This window comes from Diplotaxodon limnothrissa, linkage group LG9 (assembly GCF_057381915.1).
Source record: "Diplotaxodon limnothrissa isolate DT_005_m linkage group LG9, D_limnothrissa_male_GT1.1, whole genome shotgun sequence".
NCBI classification, from domain to species: domain Eukaryota; kingdom Metazoa; phylum Chordata; class Actinopteri; order Cichliformes; family Cichlidae; genus Diplotaxodon; species Diplotaxodon limnothrissa.
In genome coordinates, this window is record NC_140604.1 from 27,236,788 (window position 1) to 27,259,780 (window position 22,993).

General features: G+C 41.6%; 3 protein-coding genes across 4 annotated transcripts in view; 1 reads left to right on the forward strand and 2 right to left on the reverse strand.

Moving 5' to 3' along the window:
• dok6 (docking protein 6) overlaps positions 1-14,048 on the forward strand; it is a 56,413-nt gene extending 42,365 nt beyond the window's left edge. The window contains exons 6-9 of the mRNA XM_085362425.1: positions 1,002-1,191; positions 1,578-1,716; positions 2,770-2,875; positions 11,289-14,048. Coding sequence (XP_085218551.1) covers positions 1,002-1,191; positions 1,578-1,716; positions 2,770-2,875; positions 11,289-11,443 — 590 coding nt within the window. The 3' untranslated portion in view covers positions 11,444-14,048. The remainder of the gene's footprint in view (positions 1-1,001; positions 1,192-1,577; positions 1,717-2,769; positions 2,876-11,288) is intronic.
• A 3,890-nt stretch (positions 14,049-17,938) lies between these two features.
• On the reverse strand, positions 17,939-21,942 carry cd226 (CD226 molecule). 2 transcript variants are annotated; one of them, XM_085362427.1, is made up of 6 exons: positions 21,840-21,942; positions 20,886-21,209; positions 20,348-20,725; positions 19,841-19,943; positions 19,475-19,529; positions 17,939-17,965 (listed from the first exon to the last, which is right to left on the reverse strand). In XM_085362427.1, exons 1-6 carry the CDS (start codon positions 21,901-21,903, stop codon positions 17,939-17,941), a joined length of 951 nt encoding a protein of 316 aa, XP_085218553.1. In that variant the 5' UTR covers positions 21,904-21,942. The 2 variants fall into 2 exon arrangements, with proteins under 2 accessions (XP_085218553.1, XP_085218552.1); XM_085362426.1 differs by lacking the exon at positions 17,939-17,965 and adding an exon at positions 18,885-19,022 and having other exon boundaries at positions 21,840-21,918.
• Positions 21,943-22,484: 542 nt separating this feature from the next.
• The window catches only part of rttn (rotatin), a 35,278-nt gene continuing 34,769 nt past the window's right edge, over positions 22,485-22,993 (reverse strand). The window contains exons 48-49 of the mRNA XM_085362428.1: positions 22,683-22,752; positions 22,485-22,564 (exon numbers count right to left, since the gene is read on the reverse strand). Of these exons, the coding sequence (XP_085218554.1) occupies positions 22,485-22,564; positions 22,683-22,752 (150 nt within the window). The remainder of the gene's footprint in view (positions 22,565-22,682; positions 22,753-22,993) is intronic.

Genomic DNA, 22,993 nt, shown 5'->3' on the forward strand with positions numbered 1-22,993 from the left:
CCCTGTGTAATTTGTAAAGTCGCGGAGGAAATCGAAAAGGCAACAGGCAAAAACGAGCAGTTTAAAGTCGAAAAAAGGGGGCGAGGAATTGAAAAGAACCTGCCGTCATTTCGACCCATTACATCCCGTTGCGGCTGCAGAGTGAAATTGTACTCCTCAACATGAACTTGGCTTCATTCGTTTACGGTATCAATACGAAACGTTTTGACTGTGCCGGGAGTGGGGAGCCAGTTGAACTGTAACACTCGCTCTCTCTTCAGCTGTGGCAGAAATCCTGCTGTTTGTTGCTCCTACAAAGCTTTCAGCAAAGTGTTATGGAGATTAACTGAACTCGTACCTCTCCGCTGCCTCTTTGAGTGAATGAAACAAAAGGCTTTAGCCTGCAATTACAATTAGTAGCCCTCCCCAAACAGCAGGGGCTGATAATTAGATCAGAGTTCATTTTCACTGTCCCTAAAAATACGCCACACCATGACACTGCCATTCTCTATCCACTGCAGACTCATGGCTTATTTTGAATCATTAAGTGTAATTAGTGAGAACTAATTTAGATCATGGAGGACTCCCCCCCCCCCCCCCCCCCCACACTGTCTCTCTGACTCTCTCTGTCTGCCTGCCTCAGAGAAATGCTTTAATATGAATGGGCAGATCTGGCTCACTGATTCCGGTGCAGCTCACTGGATGGCCGGTTAGACCCACTGCAGTTGAAGTCAGTAAAGTACTGCTTAAAATGCCTTCTGCATCGTAGTTTTTCTCTACTTCTGCGATAGAAGCCATGTTCAGTAACCTTGCAATATTTCAATAATAATAATTCATAACCTTTTTAAAATTTAAACAAAACCGCAGCCCCCGACTAGTCACCTCATGTGGCTTATATTTTATCCACCCTCTAAAGCACCATTTGCTGTTGCGAATGACACAACCCACATCTACGCTCAGTTAAACCGCACTCTTCGCTGTGGGATCCCACCTTCAAGTAAGTCTGCTGTGAATTGTTTCAGAACGCTTCAACGTGTACCTAATGCCCACCCCCAACCTGGACATCTACGGGGAGTGCACCATGCAGATCACTCATGAAAACATCTATCTGTGGGACATTCACAACGCTCGCCTCAAACTCGTCATGTGGCCCCTCAGCTCCTTGCGCAGATACGGCAGAGACTCCACCTGGTTCACTTTCGAGTCCGGAAGGTGCGTGTGTGCGTACGTGCATGCAAATATTTCATGCCTGCTGTTGTCTTACGTGTGATTGAAATGTTAGCAGTGGGAGTGAAAAACTTAGTTTTGGAAAGGTTATAAAAACTTCAACAAAGCAACTTCGGATATCCGAAACATCCCAGGATATCAGCATTTGCCACAGAGCCCTTCAGGCGACGATGTGACAGGTGCCTCTGTGAGCGTGTGTCTGTGTTTGTGTACTGTATCTACTCACGCATGTGTTTATGTGTTTGACTCCAGCGGGCTATTATAGTGTCTCTCTCTCTGTAACTGAACAGTCAGCCATGCATATTTGTAGATCAGCAATCTGAGAGTGAGCGCGATCAAAGTGGGTCTCTGTGTGTGTGTTCCTGGCGCAGGATGTGTGACACAGGAGAGGGTTTGTTCACGTTCCAGACGCGGGAGGGGGAGATGATCTACCAGCGGGTCCACTCGGCCACGCTGGCCATTGCCCAGCAGCATGAGAGGATGATGGAGGAGATGGAGAAGAGCTCCCAGGTACATTTGTGCTTTTTTTTCTCTCTCTCTCTTCCGTTGTTTATCTTATATCCACCAGCCACACTTGATAAGCCCGACAACTGCCTTCTTGTACCGCCAGCATAACAAGCGGCTAATAATCAATGCTGGTATCAACATGAAGTTGTTGTCGAAATAATTACGTATCACTAACATAGTGAGCTTCGCTTTCTGTAGTTAAAGCATCCTGCTGAAATTGATGCCAGAAGAAACACAAAGACTCCATCTGTGCACACACTTAGACACATATTACTGTAATTTAATAAAACACCTTTCTTCCTCTGGTATTTCTGCAGCTCTTTCCCTGCCTGTTTGAGGCTGATCTGAGGAGCATTTCATTGAGGCTTTTTGCAGAAAGCAGGCAATAGGTCATGATTTTCACACACACAACACACATTTCTCTCTAGGTACTGTATTGCCGCTTTGGACCAGGAGCCCTCTGACACCCCGCCGTCTTGGCCTCGGTTTCCTCCTTCCACCACAACATCATCCCGTGCGTTTCTTCCTTCCTCCCATCCTCCCTGCTATCGTCTGTATTCTTTATTTATGTAGGCCTGCCTAGTGTTTGATGAGCCTTGACCATATGGTCATGCTCCTGGACCCCACCATTTGGGAACTTTTCCAAATGCAGCTACCCTTAGCTCTATAAAATGTACGCTCAGCAACAGAAAACTGACCGCTCATGTAGCAGAATGGGGGAAATGGCATGTTTACTGCTGGGTAAATCCATATTTTTTTCAACACTTAATGTATTTCAAGCTGCTTTTTCTAGACGGGAGTCTTTGGTTTCATGTTGAACGCAAAAATATAAAACGCATCATTCCCTGGCAAAACAACACGGGGACCCCGAACGAGTGTTCATCTCACCCATCACGCAGCCATTCATAGCAGAAACATGCCATTCAGTCTCTAATATGCTGTATTACCCATGCTGTTTGTTTACTGACTATGCAGAGCAATATCACCTGTTGTGAGCGACTGACTGAGAGTGACAGAAAAGTGAGAGACACTGTATGCGTTCTCTGTCTGTTCCAGAGCCACTCCAGAGAGACGCTAACTAAGTCCATCTCCCTGCCACGCAGCGCCTACTGGCAGCACATCACGCGTCAGACCAGCGTGGGGGATCTGTACAGCTACCAAGGTACAAACAAGAAGTCACTAATTGTCATATGCACGGGTTGGGGTTTTGGCTCACCGGCAAGACTGAAAAACTGCTAATGAGGATTACACGACAGTTATGGCTTTAGCTTTTACCTCTGTGTATTTCAGCACTATATACTTTTACAAATATGTACTTTTTAAAGAAATTACTGTTTGTGTCTCGTGCATTGGCTGGTAGTTGCATTTATCTCATGTCTGGCATGCAAACTCAGCCTTATCTGATGCACATCTGATAAGCTTGAGTTCAAGAAAATGAAAGCAGATGAGTTCCACTCTGTGTAAGCACCAATGTTTATAGTCACAAACTCAACACAAGCGGGTGAGCTCTCTCCGCTTTGCTATTAAGATCTTTGGTAAAATGTTAGGCTCCTGTTGAGTTTAATCATACAGAAAAATTTGCCAACAATAATGGAAAATATCCAGATTTAGGTTCAAATTTGTCTTAAGGTAGTCAGATCATAATCTAAGCTATGAATAAATGTATTTATTTTTTTATATCTAGAGGAAATTCACAACCATATTCATCTCAAAGCGTGTCCTTTTGTCTTAAACAACAACTTACAAGTCGAGCTAGGAGTTTCTGTCTCCTGAGTCTGAGCTGGGAGCTGAGACTCTTCCTGTTTTCTTAATGACACAAATTATTTTTTATCGCATAATCACGAATTGCCTGCGCGCTATTGTTCTTGTCCGTATCTAATACATAAATGAGACTAGGTTGTAAAGAGAATGTGCACCCTTAGGATAATGGCATCAGTTAAAGCTAATTGGATTCAGGAGTGAAATCAATGAAACATGATATATGGTGTGAATCAGGGATATTAGAGACTTTTGATCTTAAATAGCAAATTTTTTATGAAGCTGGGGAATGTTACAAAGTTATCTTCTTTCTTCCACGCAAACAAAGTCAGTACAAATGGCTATAATTTAGCTCTTTAGCTTCTCTCTAGAAGTGGATGCCTAAATAGATAACTTCAAAAGCTCAGAGACTTAAAAAAAGAAGCCCAAAAAAGGCTTTAGGTTAACATCTCTGTTCCACTTTGTGAATCTGCCGTATGCAAATCAAGCGGAAAGACTGCACGGTGTCCTTGGCAGAACGCAACAGAGCAAGTTGCTTAAAAAAGAACATCACTGCACACCTTAAGTTGCCACAAAGCTCCTTCATGCTGTACTGCACCTGAAAAATCTTTTGTGTGCTAATTAAACTAAGGTTAAATTGTTTGGGAAGAACACGTTGCACTATGTATAGCATGAAAAGGCCCTGCATGCCAACATGAAAACATCAAAAGGTGAACTGAAGCGAAAGGGGGGCATCGCGATTTGGATCTTCTTTGTCGCCTCGGGGATTGGACGGCTTGCCGTCATTGTGCGGAAAATGAATTCTCGAGTTTGTGAAGGTATCCTCCAGGATAATGTCATGTTGGCTGACCAGCTGAGGCTCGGGAGAAGAAGAAGCTGGGCGATGCAGTACAAACATTAAAGCAAATCTACTACAGGCTAAAATGTAACCCAGTGCACATACGCCCAGGAGAGCGGCTCACACCTGAATATTGAGAACACTCGATTGATTCTACATATGGATCTGATTATTCACCCATTCTCAGTTGATTCCTGTTCAATATTCTGTGCTTGGAAAAGAAAAAAAAAATATAGGCCTACGCAGGTTTTCAGTGTCAACCCAACTGTTGTGTTATCTCAGTCTAGAAACACAGCAGGAAAAAAAAGGCTTTGTGACTCACTCCATTGCCACGAGTTTGACGTGACTGTTTTGGGATGCGCAGCTGTCGGAAAAACACGGCGGCATTGATTAAAAAGGAATCGGCGAGCTTGGAGGTTTCCGGTGGATTTGACTATTTGGAACCTGTTCTTGATTTCCATCCCCGTTCACACCCTCCTAAGAATTTGACTGATGTTCTGAGCTCTCTGAGGATGTCTTTTTCTTTGATAACTAAAAGCAGAGACGCACAAGCATATCTAAATTACAGTATAAAAGACAAGAATGATTTGTGAAAGAAAGCACATTCGTGTTTGCGCACGTGTGCGAGTAAGCGAGAGCGTCTCGAACCGAGTGCATTAATAATGCAGCAGGTGGTCCGTATGCGTCCAAGCTCAGCCCTGTTTGTCCTCTGTGTGCACTTAATGTACACGTATACTTCAGAAGGAGTAAGAGAGTGTGTGTATGTGTGTGTGTTTAATGTCTAGATGTAGACCAGAGGCAGAAAGGTGATTAGTGAGCTGATGCGATTATGCTCTGTCCGTGGTATTAGTTGATTAGTAGACTTATCTGAGGATTATGGGCCTTTTGGCTTTCACTGATAGAGCTAAACAGAAAGCCAGGCTAAGATGGAAGTCGCTCTGACGTCATAATTTTCTTTTGAAAAGCTAAGGCTGGGGTGTTTTTTTTTTCTCTTTTTTTCATTATCATTTAATTGTGGCCGATAAGCTTAAAAGCAAAACGCAAGTCTTCCATTCCAAACATCAACATGTTTTTACTCATATACACTAAACGGAGAAGCTTCCACCTTGGGGTCATTATTTATAAGCTCAGTCACTGTAAAGTCTCCTTTTAAACTCTTCCTCTCCAAACTCTGGTGAGCAGAGGAGCTTCTCTCTCATCCATCACCTTGGCATATCCACTGGTCCTCCCACACTTTCTCTGCATGTCGGTCCACGTTTGGAACAACCCTCCACCTTCTCCTGCTCGTGCACATTCTGCTTTGCTATTATCTCTCCACCCTTTCCATGAATAAATTGAATGCATCAGTGTGTTTGAGGACGTTTGAGGTCTCGTCAGGCGAAGAGGACAACGAGGTTGTTCTGGGGAGTGACGGGAGTTTAAGTCCTGTTGCGACATGGGATGTTTGGGATGTCGGACGGGGCGGGGTGGCGATTCGCTTAACATGGCTGTAAGACATGGATGAGGACGGCCTCGCACATTAATTGCATTGATTCCTTATTGGCAGGCCTGCACCTCCCTGGAGGTCAAAGCATCCTTTCATTGACATGTTCCAAATTTGTTCAACTGGTTTTAACAATTGATTGCTACAGCCAGGTAACAAATTAAAGGAAAAATCAACATACAGTGTATAAGTAATTTGTTAGGTGACCCACTGACTCTCATGAAGGTCTCTGGAAGTCAGCTGGAGGAATGAACATCATTTTTCCTGAATCGCCCGTAAATGTTCAGCTGGATTAAGATCTGATAACTGTGAAGCCATAACATCTTTATGCTCATCACACCTGCTGTCCACTCTCTACATAGCTGGGTATAAATGTGTTCAAGCTTAGCAGCTTCATAATGATTTGATGCACTGACCCTTCTCTCTTGAAAATATTTACTCTCAAGACACATTTTGGAGCGACTGTTGACCCCCAAAATCTGAATGAAGCTGCAAACCATAATTCAGGGATAAATAATTTAAATCTTTACCACATCCAGTGGGATATTTATGATTATTTGGAACTTTAATTTGTCATTTGTTATCTATGAAATCATTTTACCAAAAAAAGAGTTTTTTACTAATAAAACTGGAAAAACTTTGAAGTGCAGGAAAAAATATTTATTAACATGTTGAGCACTTAAAAAAAACAAAAAAACAAACCAGTCACTGCACTCTTTGTCCCAGTGAATCAAATTAAAACTAGCCTGTACTTTTGTAACATATAGCAGTCGAATAGAAAAAGTGATGATAAAAAGGCTGGTTTCAGTTTAGTTTAAATTCTAGTTACTGATAAAGCGTGCTGGTAATCGTTTTTTTTATGTCCTTGTTAGATCTGTGCCGTAGGCATGCCCTCTTTAAACCCCACGCTTTGACCAAATATAAACCTAGCTAGAAATGTAATCACATGTTGCTATCGACGACAGGTATAAAAGCGGCGATACCAGTGGACTACATCATAGGCTCTATATATAGAGTGTAATTCAGGCATAAGCAGCAGCAGTAAAGGAAACAGGTCTGTCCACTGATAAATCATCTGTTTTCCTCCATGACCTTTTGAACTTGGAATCCATAAGTAGATGGACTCAGTACTACACATGTATGTGTATACATCCAGCGTTACTGAGGTTCAGCAAATTTAAAACAATAATGCACTGAGTGATAGACCCAGAATGCAACGCACGTTTTAGTAACAAAAACAAAATCAGTGTGAAAAATCCACATTTTTTTTCCCCATTGGAAAGAACCATTTTAAGTGATGATGAATTAAAGGAAAATGTTTTTAGAAATTCTGTTCTTCGGTACCATAGTCGTATCAGAGAAATGGAGATGGGCACAAGAACTCCAGATTTGAGACCCCTGGAAGAAACCATGCTGGAAAAATGCCCCACAACAGGATTACAGAGCCACCAAATCCATTCATGGGGGGATCAGAACAAAACTGTCTTTGATTTGTTAACAAAATTCTTACTAAAAGAGGCCACTGCAGCAGACATGGCATCCACTACTTTGAGTAATCTGTTTTCAACCATCTATTCAACAGCTAAACACACAGCTTAGCTTGGTTGCGTCTTTATAAACAAAGGTTTGAATATGAATATGCAAAATACGGAACACGATTTATGATCCATATATATAACATGTAATCAGACTCTGATTGCATGCAAGGAACCAACCCTGTTGTTTCCCTGAATGCAGAAGAGCAAAGCAACAGTTAAATTTTCCATAATAACATCTTGAAACCTTTGGGGGGTTTCTTGCTTTTTTTTTAAAGAATTATCTGCGTTCATGAACAATGGACGAGATATCTTGGCCGTGATATCTTCTGGCTACACCGGAAGCTCTGAAATGCTGGCACTCGTTCCAAGGGACTGAGTCATCAGACAATAGCCAATGGGTTCCCAGATTGCAGCTGACTCATTATGTAGTTATCACTGTTAATTAACAATATTTTTAAAAATCAGACTAAGTTGAAATCGGTGCCTAAAAATATCTTAGAAGCTCAAAACAGTCTGTCTTTCAGTACACAGACAGATTTAAACACCCTCAGTAGACATGGCTGCAGGTTGTGAGTTTTTCTTTTTTTAATAATTATGCTATTAGCTCCCAGAATAATAATTTGGATCCTAATATAGGTAGGAAGTCAGATTCTTGGACCATGATACAGCTGGCTGTGTCTGCTTCCTGGCTGTATCACTCTGTGCATGATGAATATCCAATCAGCACAGTCAATTTGCTGAGTCATGCTCGGGCTGCTTTCAAATACCCTGCGGGTCCGGTGGAATAATTAAGGAACACAGTCCCCCCCCCCCCGCTGAGGTTTATTCACCTATTTGTTTATTTCTTTGTGTCAGTAAATGTGTGGACTTGGCAGTAAAAGTAGTGTCACTCTTTTATTCAAATATATTTAACATCTGCTTTTTACTGAGCTGGAATTGTCTCAAAAACACATCCCAAAAGCCTTGTTTGCTGTAACTGACAAAGATAATGCTAAAATGCATCTTGTTTAAAAGGAAAGAGAGCTTTTCATCCGTTTTCAACTAAATCCAGCCCCATCAAAGCATTCAGCTTTTTTAAATATGACCTTAGATTGGTGTTTTCATCTTCACAAGATACGTCATACTGAGACAGGTTATGGTTTATACCGCTGGTTTACTCTCTTTACTCTAATGTTATTCACTCTTTTGGGTTTCGGTGAAACTGCCGTGTCCTCCGAGTTTGCTGATGCAGAGGAAGTGCACTTTAAAGTTTCCGAGTTGAAAAAAAGCGAGGCGCCACACCTGTCGGAAATGGTTCGATTACCAACTCTAATACTGGGAAGGAAAGGGACGGGGATGCTTGTGTTTTGGCGTGTTCCCATTTTTGTGTGCGTGCGCGCGCATGTTTCGCCTGCACGCCGTCTTTCTCTCTCTCACGCCTGCATTTTATTGTGCTCTGTAGTTTAGTGATGTAGCATTAGCAATTCTAATGAAATAGAGAGCTGTACCCAGTTTGATCGGCCGGGTGCGATGCGAGGGGATTTTTTCCGAGAGGTAGCAAGTATCAAAGGGACAAGACGATAACCCCGTCTTATCTGCGACAGGCAACATGAAGTATTGTAGATGTATAGTAAATGCAAAAACTGAACCCCATGAAAAATTTATTGCAGGTAAAAGTTAGTTTCTTTCTTCTTGGTGGACGTCACCGCACATTATATGAATCAAAGCTTAAGTTAGCGACCTAGTCTCTAGGCTGGATCAGATTGATATTTTATCACTTACAGCCTGTCGTTACCCCAGCGGCTTTTTACTGCCCAGGAGACGCAGCCGTGCATGTTTGTGGTACGTTCAGCCCGGGTTTCTCTGGTTACAGCTGTTTCTAGGATGCCATCTGCGTTGTTGCACTTTAAGGAAAGAAGGTGGAGAAAGGTGCATGCGTGTGTCCACACACACGTGAAAAACGGCCTCTGTATCCGGCTCTGCTATTCTGTCAGTGTGTGAGAGGGCCCTCCCCTGCCTGTACTGTCTGCTCCGGCCCAGCAGCTGCCACCCCAGGCCAGATAGAATGACATGACCTTCCCTGGTAATGAAAAGGCACTGACAAATCACTGTCTGCTTCTCACAGGGATAGACGAAGAGAGGAGATGCTGACACCATCATCGCTCTCAGTGCTTTTTATTATTATTATTTTATTTATTTATCTTGTAAGAGTGTCTGCTTTACGAAAGCGTGGCTCTCGTCAGGGGTCTGGCACCGCACAACAAACACCACTGTTTACCACTGAGGAGATAATGAGATCCACTTTGCCCTCTCTGTCTGCTCTGGGCTCCCTGCCGCCCCCCACCTTTTTTTTTCCCTCACCCAGTCTAAATTGGCCTTGGTTGAGGAGAAGGATTGTCTTGGCAAAGATGTGAAAAGGATATGCCTGGTTGCGCACCAGTCGTTGCAGCAATCTATTAAGTACAACGCTGAGGAAAGACAAAGTGCACCCCCCTCCACCCCCTCATTTTAAAACTTGCAGTGGGTTTTTTTCCCCCCTTTTCCTACAGCATGGACACTGTTACATTTAAATCCTTAAGCTAGAGCCTTATGCTATTCTTTTCCTTCATTTCAGGGAGTGGTGGAAAGGAAAGACTAGCAGACAGAGGTGTGTATGTATGACTCACCTGTTATGGCTGATGCTGTGTTGGTCTCATCCTCACACCCACACAGGCCCCTCTGTGCTTCCTCCTGCAAGCTGTTCCCTGAACTCGCACAGGAAAAATGCCTTTTCTGTGTTTTCCCTTCTCAGTATCTTTCTTTAACTTGTGCATCTTTTCTTTTTTACATGCCTCCATTTTTTTAAAACAAGACTTCTGTCTCTGTGGTACTGATGTACGCTCACAATTGACATTGATTGCCAGGTTGACTGGGTCATGTTTTATATTCCGCGTTGTGGTGAAGTGGCAGCGTGTCTGATCCCAGTTCCCTTTGGGTACCATGATATCTGGTGCTGCTGGCTGTGCGCGTGGGTTCTGGTATGTGTGTGTTCTCTGTATAACAAATGGTTTGCACAGCTTAAAGTCATATCTGCTAAGAAGCATTTCAGCACCAATAACAGTTGTAAGAATCACGACTTTATCCATGCCCCTTGGGAATATTAAAAGAACAATCAAATTTTAATTTGTTAATCAAATTTCAATTAGCCTGCATAGGTGAATCTGAAATGCCTGAAAAATATTGACAGCAGCAACTTCTCCCAGCTGGCTATGTTAGCTGGCCCCGTGTATGCTGTAGGTTAGAGTTGATTACAGCGTTGTGTTAGGTTTCGCACCTCCTGCAATATTGATCATTGGCCACTTCCTCCTTGTTTGGTGCATGATCAGCAGCTTGCCAGCCACTTTATCCCCAACCTACCTCCGTGTGCACGTCTCCAAACCGCATTCTAATATATTATTAATGGCCCCGCAGTTGCACAAGAACAGCACTCCACCCACAAGTATCCATTACTCACTTTCAGTGCATTTTACCAACACAAACTGCACAACAAATTGGGCCAGTTAATTTAAATTAAGGTGGAGAGGGAGATGGCAGGGGACAGAGAGAGACGACAGCAGTCGAGGAGGATGAGAGGGCCGAATGAAGTTGTTTATCTGAGATGAAAGGTTGCTTTTATGTCACATCTGTTACTATTATACCTGTTAAGGTTTATAGATTTTGTATATCTGAAAAGGACCTTCAACTTCATCAAAGGGCTTTAAAAGATTGTTTTAGCAAAATTGAGAAGCGTCGTTCTTTAATCTCCATAAAGATATTTCCATGGACAGTAGCTAAGCAACAGTTGCACTATGACTATATAGTTTAAGAAACAATACTGTGTTGCAGTGGAGTTCCAGATAAATGAAGCAGATCGGCTAATTTTACTCCTCTTAACAAAAAAGAGGAAATAGAGAGGAAAAAAAATGTGCTCACTTGAAGCTTTTCTTTCTCCCTCTCAAAGGAACGGGCCTGATGATGACTTTCATCCCGAGAGCACAGACCTTCCCCAGCTTTCTGTCTGATGAGCCTGAACAGGAGGAGAGCCAGCACCAGCGAGAGGCGCCGTCGCCCTCTAGTGGCTGTGAATCTAGTTGCAGCCTGAGACCCCTTCAATGACAGAGAATTGCTCCATCGACACTGGACTGAACACTTTACCCACTGCTTTAGAGAGGATGTAGAAATATGTATAGCGACATGTGTAATATATCATTTTATGGTGATAACTTACAGACAGTAGTGTCAACTGTAGAGCGATCGGTATGCGAAAAAATGATCTCGAGGAGGATTGTACCTATTTTTTTGTGCGACGTGCGACAGCCGAAGTAGCTTCAAAGATTGTACCAAAAGGAAGAAAAAAAAATCCTTTAACTGTCGTTTTCAAGTGTTTTATGTTGTCATTATCCTTTTAAAGCCAGCATGATTCTCCCCATCCCTGTTTTAAAGCACTACATCATACCTTATAAAACCTAAAAGCTACTAACACACCACAGCCCGCTGTAAACCAGTGTCAACTTTTATTACAAAACTCCTGAAATGCCATCAGGCTCGCTCCATTGATGTGCAGCCTCAGCAACCAATTCATGAGAAATTCCACCAGTTTTGACTCAAAATACTCCCACACTCGCTGCTTTGACCTTCTTTTTTTTTCTTCTCAAGAATGTGAAACTGATCAATGCCTTACACGAAAGACGCTCGATGCTGACGCCAGTGATGGATCAGCTAAAGTCCTGAATGAATACAACTGGCAAAGGGAAATAGTCATTCAGATATGTGCTTGAAGGATGTAGTAATGGACCGTCATGTCAGAAATGATCCAATGTAACCTTCGCACAGCATCTGCTTTAAAACTGCCAACCTTACCTTTTCACCAGAGCAATTTGATTTTAATAGCCACCAAGCACGTCGTCGTCCGGTTCCTCTGAGGACTGGTTCATTTGCAAAAAGGTGTAAAGAGAGCGACCTGAGGGAGTAAGCTACGCAGAGCAGAGGTGATATTGGCATTTTGGGTCCAGGATGTGCTCTGTGGCAATTAAACATCATAACTACTTTTCATTCAACTTAATAACACAGTTTAATTTTGGGGAAAATAGATTAAAATCAGTGCATTTCTTTGAGAACATATACTTTGTTATAAAGTTACTCTACTGCCTGGCACTCCCATTTCACAAGCTCAGAAATCAATCTTCCAACTTCAGTATATTTGTCCAAAGCTTATAAAAGTCTGTTTGAAGTTGAGACAACGTGATACCAACATTTTTAAGCAAAACAAAGTTAGCTAAAATAATGATAAAAACTAGACTTTTGAAAAGAATTAAAAGTAGCTGAAATGGTTTTGTGAACTCATAGTTTTACTATTTGTTAGTTCAGTAAAAGCTTTGATGGATATGTTTATTGAGACTTTGAATGGCTACATGATGGTGAACAGCTGCCTTCAAAAAATGGGGTTTTGTTATACCTATGTCGATTTTTCTTAAATCTTGCCTTTCACATATTCCCGACACACACTGGTAATTAAAAAGACTAAAGGTCAAACCGAAACAAATGTACCCTAAACTACAGTGAAACATTCTCCGACAATAAAAACTGAACTGAAACAAGTAAACCCACTCTTAGCTCTATGAAGGAAACTGATTTTGTGTATCAGCACATTTCTTTTTTCATGGGTTTTTTTTTTTTTGGTACAGAGGAAATGAAACAATGTAACAAGTTTGAAACAGTGAGGCTAATGTTTTTTGTTTCCAGGCTTTGTGATTGGCTGATGGCTTTGGAAACAGATCTACTCTTTTAAAGAAGACAAAAACAAAAAAACGCCCACGCAGTTTCAAACCCAGCAGCCTAACAACTAACTACCCCTGCTAGTTCCCTGCAGCCCCCTTTTTCCATCCGCTTCCATTCCTCTCTGTAGCATGACGGAAACACTGCTGTGATTATGGTTTCTGCATCGTCCTCCTTGAGTAAGAAGTGCCTTCCGACACACAGACCGTGGATTGTGAGATCTAACCAAAGCAACGTCTTTGGGTTTTGAGTTTACCATTGCTGACCGGAAAGTTTACTTGGAATCTTCAAAACCGCTTTGCCACATTTCCTTTTTTCCCGGCTGTGAAATGCCATGTAACAGCATCAATACCGAGTATAACCTGTTAGCCGTGGGTGGCAATCACTAGACCCGAATTCATCTCTAAATATTTGTGGTGGTGTTTTTCATGCATCAAAATTATGACTTTTTTTTTCTTGTTCATTCTCCAATACTGAAATTACAGCATTTTGTGGGTTAATCACAAAAGTTTCCAATGACAATCAGTTTTAGGCAACATGGGAGTCTCTCAGTGTCAAATGTAATCATTTTTAAAGGTGGGTTGTGTTTTTGTTGTTTGTTTTTTGGCACTGATGCTCTTTTGTCTTGGTTTTACATTTGAACAGTTTCTAAAGTACAAGCGCTTATTTTGTGTTTCGCTGTCGTCACTTTATTTTGTGCAAAATATTATATTAAAAAAGAAAAACCGCAATCATGTAATTAATTTTATTAATTTAAGCCACAGATGATTGTTAGCCTGCATCACAGAGTCCACTGATACAGTTGCTGGCCACATTTAACTAAGCTGTTGTATAACTGAGTTGAGTCTTAGCTCCAGTATAGTAGTTCCATTGCACTGGCAGCTGTACTGAGAGGACTGGAGAAACTTCTAGTTGATTGTGTTTGTCATTTGCCGTTTTATTTTCATTCACTGTAGCTATTCACTTGTTTGTAGAAGTGTCATGAAAAGTTGTTATCATTACTATATGATTGTGTTTGTGTCTGCCATGTTTTGTTCTCATAGATTATAATAGCACTTTTAATACATGAGTGTAGGCCTACAGTTTTCACTAAGTGTACATATGTAATGTTTTTGATGATTAAAAAAAAAAGGTAATAAATTCAATGTTCTGCCATGTATCAGATTTTTTTTGCCCTTTATGCCATCAGGATTCTCATTAGGTACATGTAGCATTCTTTTACTTTTTATTCTTTACGCTTTAGTTAAGCTTTAGGGGAAAACAATATTGTAATGGGGAAAGTTTTGCAATAACACACAAGAGGAGTACAGTCATGTGAAAAAGAAAGCACCCCCTCTTTCAGTTCTAAGGTTTTACGTAGGAGGGATTAAAAAAAATCAGGTGGTACATAACAGGTCTTAAATTCGGGTAAATGCAACCTCAGATGAATCAGAAGGCACTGCATGTTACCCTGGCATATGTGTTGTTATTCATTCGATAATGGCTGAGCCAAATTCAGAAGCAGCGTGCGGAAAAAAAAAAAGAAAAAAAAAAAAAGTACAAGCTTACTGCTTCCACAAGAATTATGAGGTTCAGTAACAGTGATCATCGGGAACTGCGAACCTCTATGAAAGCTGATGTTTTACTATTTAGCTAAGGACGAAAGACGTCAGTCATTTTCTTAGGGTTATATTTCCAGACAATTTAAAGTCCATGATTCTGCAGCGAGAAAGATGATTCACAACAAGACTGCATGTCCCAGCAAATTCACCACGAGGTCAGGCTGTGCAGCGCTCACTGACACTGCACCCAAGAGCTACCTCTCAGACTCTACAGACCTCAGTTTATACATTAAATGTTAAAGTTCATTCCAACAAGACGGATGTGTGGCTTGTTTACAGGGAGTGCAGAATTATTAGGCAAATGAGTATTTTGTCCACATCCTCTTCATGCATGTTGTCTTACTCCAAGCTGTATAGGCTCGAAAGCCTACTACCAATTAAGCATATTAGGTGATGTGCAACTCTGTAATGAGAAGGGGTGTGGTCTAATGACATCAACACCCTATATCAGGTGTGCATAATTATTAGGCAACGTCCTTTCCTTTGGCAAAATGGGTCAAAAGAAGGACTTGACAGGCTCAGAAAAGTCAAAAATAGTGAGATATCTTGCAGAGGGATGCAGCAGTCTCAAAATTGCAAAGCTTCTGAAGCGTGATCATCAAACAATCAAGCGTTTCATTCAAAATAGTCAACAGGGTCGCAAGAAGCGTGTGGAAAAACCAAGGTGCAAAATAACTGCCCATGAACTGGGAAAAGTCAAGCGTGCAGCTGCCAAGATGCCACTTGCCACCAGTTTGGCCATATTTCAGAGCTGCAACATCACTGGAGTGCCCAAAAGCACAAGGTGTGCAATACTCAGAGACATGGCCAAGGTAAGAAAGGCTGAAAGACGACCACCACTGAACAAGACACACAAGCTGAAACGTCAAGACTGGGCCAAGAAATATCTCAAGACTGTTTTTTCTAAGGTTTTATGGACTGATGAAATGAGAGTGAGTCTTGATGGGCCAGATGGATGGGCCCGTGGCTGGATTGGTAAAGGGCAGAGAGCTCCAGTCCGACTCAGACGCCAGCAAGGTGGAGGTGGAGTACTGGTTTGGGCTGGTATCATCAAAGATGAGCTTGTGGGGCCTTTTCGGGTTGAGGATGGAGTCAAGCTCAACTCCCAGTTCTACTGCCAGTTTCTGGAAGACACCTTCTTCAAGCAGTGGTACAGGAAGAAGTCTGCATCCTTCAAGAAAAACATGATTTTCATGCAGGACAATGCTCCATCACACGCGTCCAAGTACTCCACAGCGTGGCTGGCAAGAAAGGGTATAAAAGAAGAAAAACTAATGACATGGCCACCTTGTTCACCTGATCTGAACCCCATTGAGAACCTGTGGTCCATCATCAAATGTGAGATTTACAAGGAGGGAAAACAGTACACCTCTCTGAACAGTGTCTGGGAGGCTGTGGTTGCTGCTGCACGCAATGTTGATGGTGAACAGATCAAAACACTGACAGAATCCATGGATGGCAGGCTTTTGAGTGTCCTTGCAAAGAAAGGTGGCTATATTGGTCGCTGATTTGTTTTTGTTTTGTTTTTGAATGTCAGAAATGTATATTTGTGAATGTGGAGATGTTATATTGGTTTCACTGGTAAAAATAAATAATTGAAATGGGTATATATTTGTTTTTTGTTAAGTTGCCTAATAATTATGCACAGTAATAGTCACCTGCACACACAGATATCCCCCTAAAATAGCTAAAACTAAAAACAAACTAAAAACTACTTCCACAAACATTCAGCTTTGATATTGAGTTTTTTGGGTTCATTGAGAACATGGTTGTTGTTCAATAATAAAATTATTCCTCAAAAATACAACTTGCCTAATAATTCTGCACTCCCTGTAGAAGGGATGCCAGAAGAAAGCCTCTCCTGTTTAAAAGGAGCATGGCAGCACTGCAAGCTTGGATCTAAACAAGCCGAAGGACTGTGGACAGATGAGACCAGCATATCAGCACACCTCATACCAACTGTCAGACGCAGTGGAGGGCTAATGATTTAGGCTCGTTTTGAGTCAACTATGAACTCTTCTGTATACCAAAGAGTGTAGAGTCAAATGTGAGGCCATCTGTCTGACAGTTGGACAAACTAGGTCATGCAACAGGACAATGATCCCAACTACAGCAGCAAATCTACAACACAATGGTGGAAAAAGTAACAAATCAACATGTTGCAAAGGCCGAGTCAAAGTCCTCAACCTGGTTGAAATGCTGTGTTGGGACCTTAAACTAGCCGTCCATAAACAAATGCCTTCTTTATAATGAAGAGCGAAAATTACCCCACAGTGAGAGATGAACAAAAACAGTGTTTTCACACTTTCTGCAGTTTCGTTCAGATGAAAAACACGAGCCCCTTACTCTACTTTTTAACATTGTTTCTGTGCATGCCGTGCTAAAAGCCAGAAAGCGCCTCTTCAGATCATTAGTGGCTTTGCGGGTGGTGGTTAACACACTCTTCTTTGACTTACGCTTTCAAGCTGAGGTTTCAGATAGAAGCAAACACCTCATTCTTTGCATCTGTCATTTTGGTTCACAAACAGATGTACGGCACACTTCTTATCTTGGCTGTTTCATATGGTGGTTTGACAGATCGTTTTGTGTTTCTTTTTCAGAGAGCCAACACTAAAAAGTAAGCAAAGGGTTAGACACTGAAGTTACAAATTTTATTTAGAACGTAACCTAAATTTGACAGATTACAATGAAAATGTCATCAACGGGAAAGAAAAATCCACCTGCAGTAAATTATATACAGGCGTTCAAATTTGCAGACATCTCGCAAATTGTCTGATGAAATCGAACAGACTCTGCAGTCACTCGCCGCTTTGCAAAATGCTGGATTTTTATGCGGGCTGCTTTCCTTTTTAGATCATCACGGCTCATCTTTTGCCCACGTGTCACCTGGTACCTCTTTGTGGGTTACAGGAAATGATTTGCTTTCTTAGAAACGACTACAGTCATCGATGATTCTGTCCAATTAGTCTACAAACTCAACTACACCTAACACAGGAAAACAAAAGGAAGCAGAGGCAGTGACACAGTTTTATTCGTACCACATGAAATCGTTTACAGTCACACACAACAGTTTCAGTATGGTTGGTCACGCTCGCGTCATCTTTAGTGCCATCCCAGAAAGTACAGCTGCAGATTCTTGAATTGGAAGCGAATTGAAAGCAAAAAACAAACTGATTATATTGTCCCTTTATGCTCCACATTTGTCTTGTTCTTAGCGGAATAGCCCGCATATCCATTACTGCCTCTGCCACTGCCTCCACTTCTATGGAGATAAATGAATTAGATTACACAAACAGCACACGGCTTAACAGTACTACAGCATCATAAACCCTAAATATTGATTTACGAAAGCAAGCTCGGAAAAACTCTGGAAACAAAACAATAAATACAGCTTGGAAAACTTTTGACAGCTTATCATAAAATCATTTTTACAACAGGAGAACAACGACAGGAACAAACACTCATCAATAAACAGCAGGCACACAAAGTCTGAGCAGCTACAAAGTAAGCACAGGATTAGCTAATTAGAGCTTAGCTCCTGCGCGCAGAGTGTGATGTAACTAGAATGCAGCCATCCCAGACACAGAGCCCGTTGGGGTAAGTAACGGTCTCAAGTGATGGTACAGTGCTGAGTGACTGCTTTTCTCTTCCGTTAGATGATTAGACACCATTGTCAATCCCTGAATGGAAACCAGGAGGGATGAAAGTAAAAAGGAGGGCAATTACAAAGGCTTTTGTCAGTCGTTTTACTCGGGGGTTAGAGAAGTAAAAAGAACGATTACACGGCCCTTTGTCTTGTCTTCTGCGTGATTGTTACTGTCAAATACTGTTATGGCCAAAACAAATATTTCCTCAACAGTAATTATGCAGTACATACTACATTTAATTAGAGCGAGCAAGGCTGGACCCAAACAGCCCCTGTCAGCGTTCTGACTCGCAGATAAGCACCAACTTGTTAGCTCATTTGAAACCACGGCGTGAATGCTAATCAGTGTCAGCGTGATCCACACATATAATTACAAGATATCAAATAAATTATTTGTTCATGTCAACACAGGTGGATTTCTTCTTTTTTTCTCAGATAAACTTTGATGCGCTTTGTTTGTGAAAGGCTGGAAGGCGCACGCACACAAAGCTGTGACAGATCGACATCATCCAGTACCTCGCATTCGTGGGTGTGTTTATTTATTACACTGTCGTTGGTGCGATGTGGTTTTCATGGATCGGACGGTCTGTACGTTGGCATAAACGGGACAGTTTCTGATCTGTCTGGACTTCTTTATCCTGGGACACATGGGGATGTTCTCATAGAAGTTTGGCTGTGAGGATGTGAGGAAGTGAATGTTAATGCTTTTTAAGCCATTACACCAAAACAGGCAGTAGAGGTGAAGCAGCTTGGCAAAATGTAGTTACTTTTTCCACCAATATGGGCTCACGCTAATAAATAACACATTCATATTATATCAAAAATGTGTAAAAAGATCAGCTAATTATTAAAGAGCTTGTGTATTTATTTACATCAAATAATCAAACTCAGCACATCAATACTGTAATAACATTTTAACAAGCTGCTTGTCTTCAAAGACACTTTCAGTTAACATTGAAGTTAATTAGCATTAGTTAAATGAGTGGGCGGTGCCATTAGCTGAGATTAGCTGTAAAGGGTGATGGTTTTGTAATTAAGTGCAAGTCTGATGAGAAGGTACGGGAGTGCCTTAAAGGTGTCGAGAGTAAAGAGGAGAGTAGATAAAATGAACGTGGCGATGCCTACCTGTCTCTGGGATGGATGCAGTTTCACTCTGTACTCCTTTCTCTTGTTCCTCTTTCTGCAGGGTTTTCAGACAAAAAGGATTTTCATTACTGTTCAAAAAAAACAAACTTAACTGCGCTGCATCAGAAGATTTCCAAGATAGTAATGATATTTTCTTATGAACACATTTCTTCAAGGAGCACAGGTTTAAACACTTAAAGAGTGACATTTGATAGGCATGTATGGAGCTTGAGATGGAAGCATGCTCCCTGCTAAACATCAGTGTGTCAGCGTTATCACACTATGAGCTGAACCATCGGTGTTCCCTCCGTACTTATCTGTGTTTATTGACAGAGCACCCCTTACTTTAGTTTGCTGATATCTTACCTGTGCCTCATTACTGCTATGATGATGGCAATAAGTAGACAGAGTCCAGCAGCTCCAACCCCGATGTAAATGTACATCATGTATAACGACAGGCTGAACCAACCTGGTTATGTGTAGGAGCGAGAAAAACAGAAGAAACAAAAATCAAACAGGGAACAAAACAGTGTGAAAATTTGTTTTCTGAATAATTCTATGTTATACAGCAGTGTCTGATTAGTGTTTTCAATTGGTTCCATGACACACATATGGTGCAACCAGTGCTTTTTCAGATACGCAGTGACAAAGCTCGGACTTTTAGCCACAAACCTCTGTGGCTTCAGCGCACTGAGCAGCTGTGAATGTGCGAGTGACATCACATGCTTTGTTTTCTTTAATTTCATTATCATCGCTGGCCTTATTTACTTCCATCCACTTCTTAATGTCAATTCACAACTAATTTAAACAATCACAGACACACACACAGCTGAATGTATGCATGTCTTCAACTTCATGGTGCCTGCTTCGTACCTGAAGCCACAGTGGTGAGCTGCACGGTGGTAGTTTGCTGTCCTGCATCGGTGTTAAAAGTACAGCGGTAGAAACCGTTGTCTTCCTGTGTCACGTCAGTCAAGTGCAGACTCATATCCAGGCTGTCCTCACAGCTGACCCGGCCCCTGTCGCTGTAGTCCTCCGCCACCAGGCCTACCTCCACCTTCTTGCACACTCCAACAGTGGTCCACGACTGGCCGTGCAGCACCCTCTCCAATATGACCTGGTTAACGGTGCCATTATGCTGATAGTTACATCTGATGGTCAGGTTGCTGTTCTGCTCTACTAGCAGCTTTTCGTTTGAAACGGCCTCCTGTGTGGGAGTGGGCTCTGTGGGGTCTTCCTCTGGTGGCTCATCTGTAAGCGAAAGAAAGAAATCTAATAATATGTGATGGAAACTACAGTATGGCACCTTTCTAGGTTTCATATTTCACCATTTTTAATCACTAAGCAGGGGAGGTGGGAATGATACTAGACAGCTCAGAACATGCGCTCTGACGCTTTCTGCCATATTTACCTAAATCCTCCACCTGAATGTGCCGGGTCCAGGGTCCCCGAGGGAAGGTCTGAACAGAGCACTCGTAAAGCCCAATATCCTGATGGGTAACGTTCTTTATGGAAATACTGCCATCCATGGGACCGTTCTTCAGGAACTCCACTCTCCCATCGAAACGATGTGATAAAACCACTCCAAAATCAGGGTGGAAAACAGCCACTGGATTTTTTTCTGACCTTTTTGTCCAAGACACCATGCTGAGGTTGCCATCCCAGGGGCACAAGCAATGCAGAACCATCCCCTCCTCCAGCCTAACTGTAGCAGGCACTCTCTGCTGGACAGCAACTGGACAAAGGCATTGTTTTTTCTGTTGTTAACATATGAGTCATGACACAACACAGATAACAAAATAGCCATGAAGCTACAAAATTACACATTTTTAAGAAGGAAGGAATAAATCTAACGTTCATACAGTTTATTCTATAATAGTTTTCCTTTACTGGCAGAGAACCTCTATCGGGTTTACACATACACAATGAGAGCCCTCTACTTGAAGAGCAATTCAAAACTCTGAGATCATCCCTCGGCCTATGGTAATTAGGCTAATTTAAGCCAGAACACATAAAAACAGCTGACAATTGCTGGTGATCAAGCCTCCAAGTTTTTCAAAGCCTTTTATCTGAGCTGAATGACAATTTGTCTCAAATCCAGTGAAGCCCTTGGGAGAGCCAAGTCTGGAATAATAATGTCTAGAAAGACTTATCGACTTTAAATAAGAATGAAAAGTTACATTTTGTTTGTTTTTTAATGATTTAGATATCAGAAAATGATTTTGTTAGATTACTTTAAAACAGCCTTAAAGCCATCAGTTTTAAAATTGTTAGTAAAAGTATTTGTTACAGCACTTTTTCCAATTAAAAAACAAACACTGCAAATTCAAAGAAATATATTTGAATTAAAAAATAAAACCCATACCTTTAAGAAAAGGGAGAAAGATAAGTACCACGAAGTACCAGCAGTCCTTTTGTACAGCTTCCATCTTGCCCCACAGAGGGAGAATGAAAGCTGCATTGATGAGACGAGTGGAGGCACCCAGGCTACACTTCCTGCTAGCATTTGAAGCACTTGAGCTACTGGGGCGCACTTCATGATAGCCCACTGTTTACTCCTTCCACACAGAGGAGCACTTTATCACCAGGACTGGGATTGGATGGCAAACTTGTGACATAATACTGCTTGGTGGCTTTCATGATGAAGTTTTTCTAGAGCAATATCTAAGTATAATTTAAAAATCAAAATCCATAACATATTACAAACTTGAAACTGAAAGAGGAACACATGCCCTGACTCAGTTTCCTGTGAACACCAAAGATTTCTTCCCTGTGTTTCTGGAATACTTTGTGACGATTTTCACCAGTAAGCCAAACGTGGCACAGTGTGGAAAAGCACCTTACCACCACTGCCACCACCACAAACGGTGAACTGAAAACACCAGTGGTCTCAAAATGAAAATGTATCAACTGGAATCAGACCAAACACGACAAGCTAAGATTTTTTTAATATAATTCACATTTTACAGATGGAAACGTGGTACAAAAATCCATAAAAAACAAACACCGTTCAAGTATTTAGCAGCTGAGAAATGTTTTCAAGGCACTCCAGTAGGTAGGTGTTCATGTGTTCCTGGTTGCTGTCTGCATCTGCATTTTACAAATAAATAAATAAGAAGTAAGCACAAACAGTGGAATGTGGAAAACCTTCAAATGTACAAATTTGGTACAGAGACAGACCCTGATACGAAACAAAATTCATGCCTACCCTTCTTTGCGATGGTATGAGCCTTCTCAATTCTCAATCTAACAGAAGGACACTTCAAAGCAGTCTTGGCCTTTGAGAGAAAATGAGGAACAGATTATAAAGAGGATAGTAGTTTGTTTTTTTCATAATCAGGAGATTAAAAAACATTGATCATCTTGGATGAAAGTGAGAGAACAGTGAGGCAAATCTCTCTTACAGGCAGACAATCAAGCAGGCAGAGGATTTCATTTGCCACGGATCAGCCATAAACTCAAATACCAGCCATAAAAGCACTAAAATAAAAGTTTTAGTACTAGGATGTGTGTGTGTTT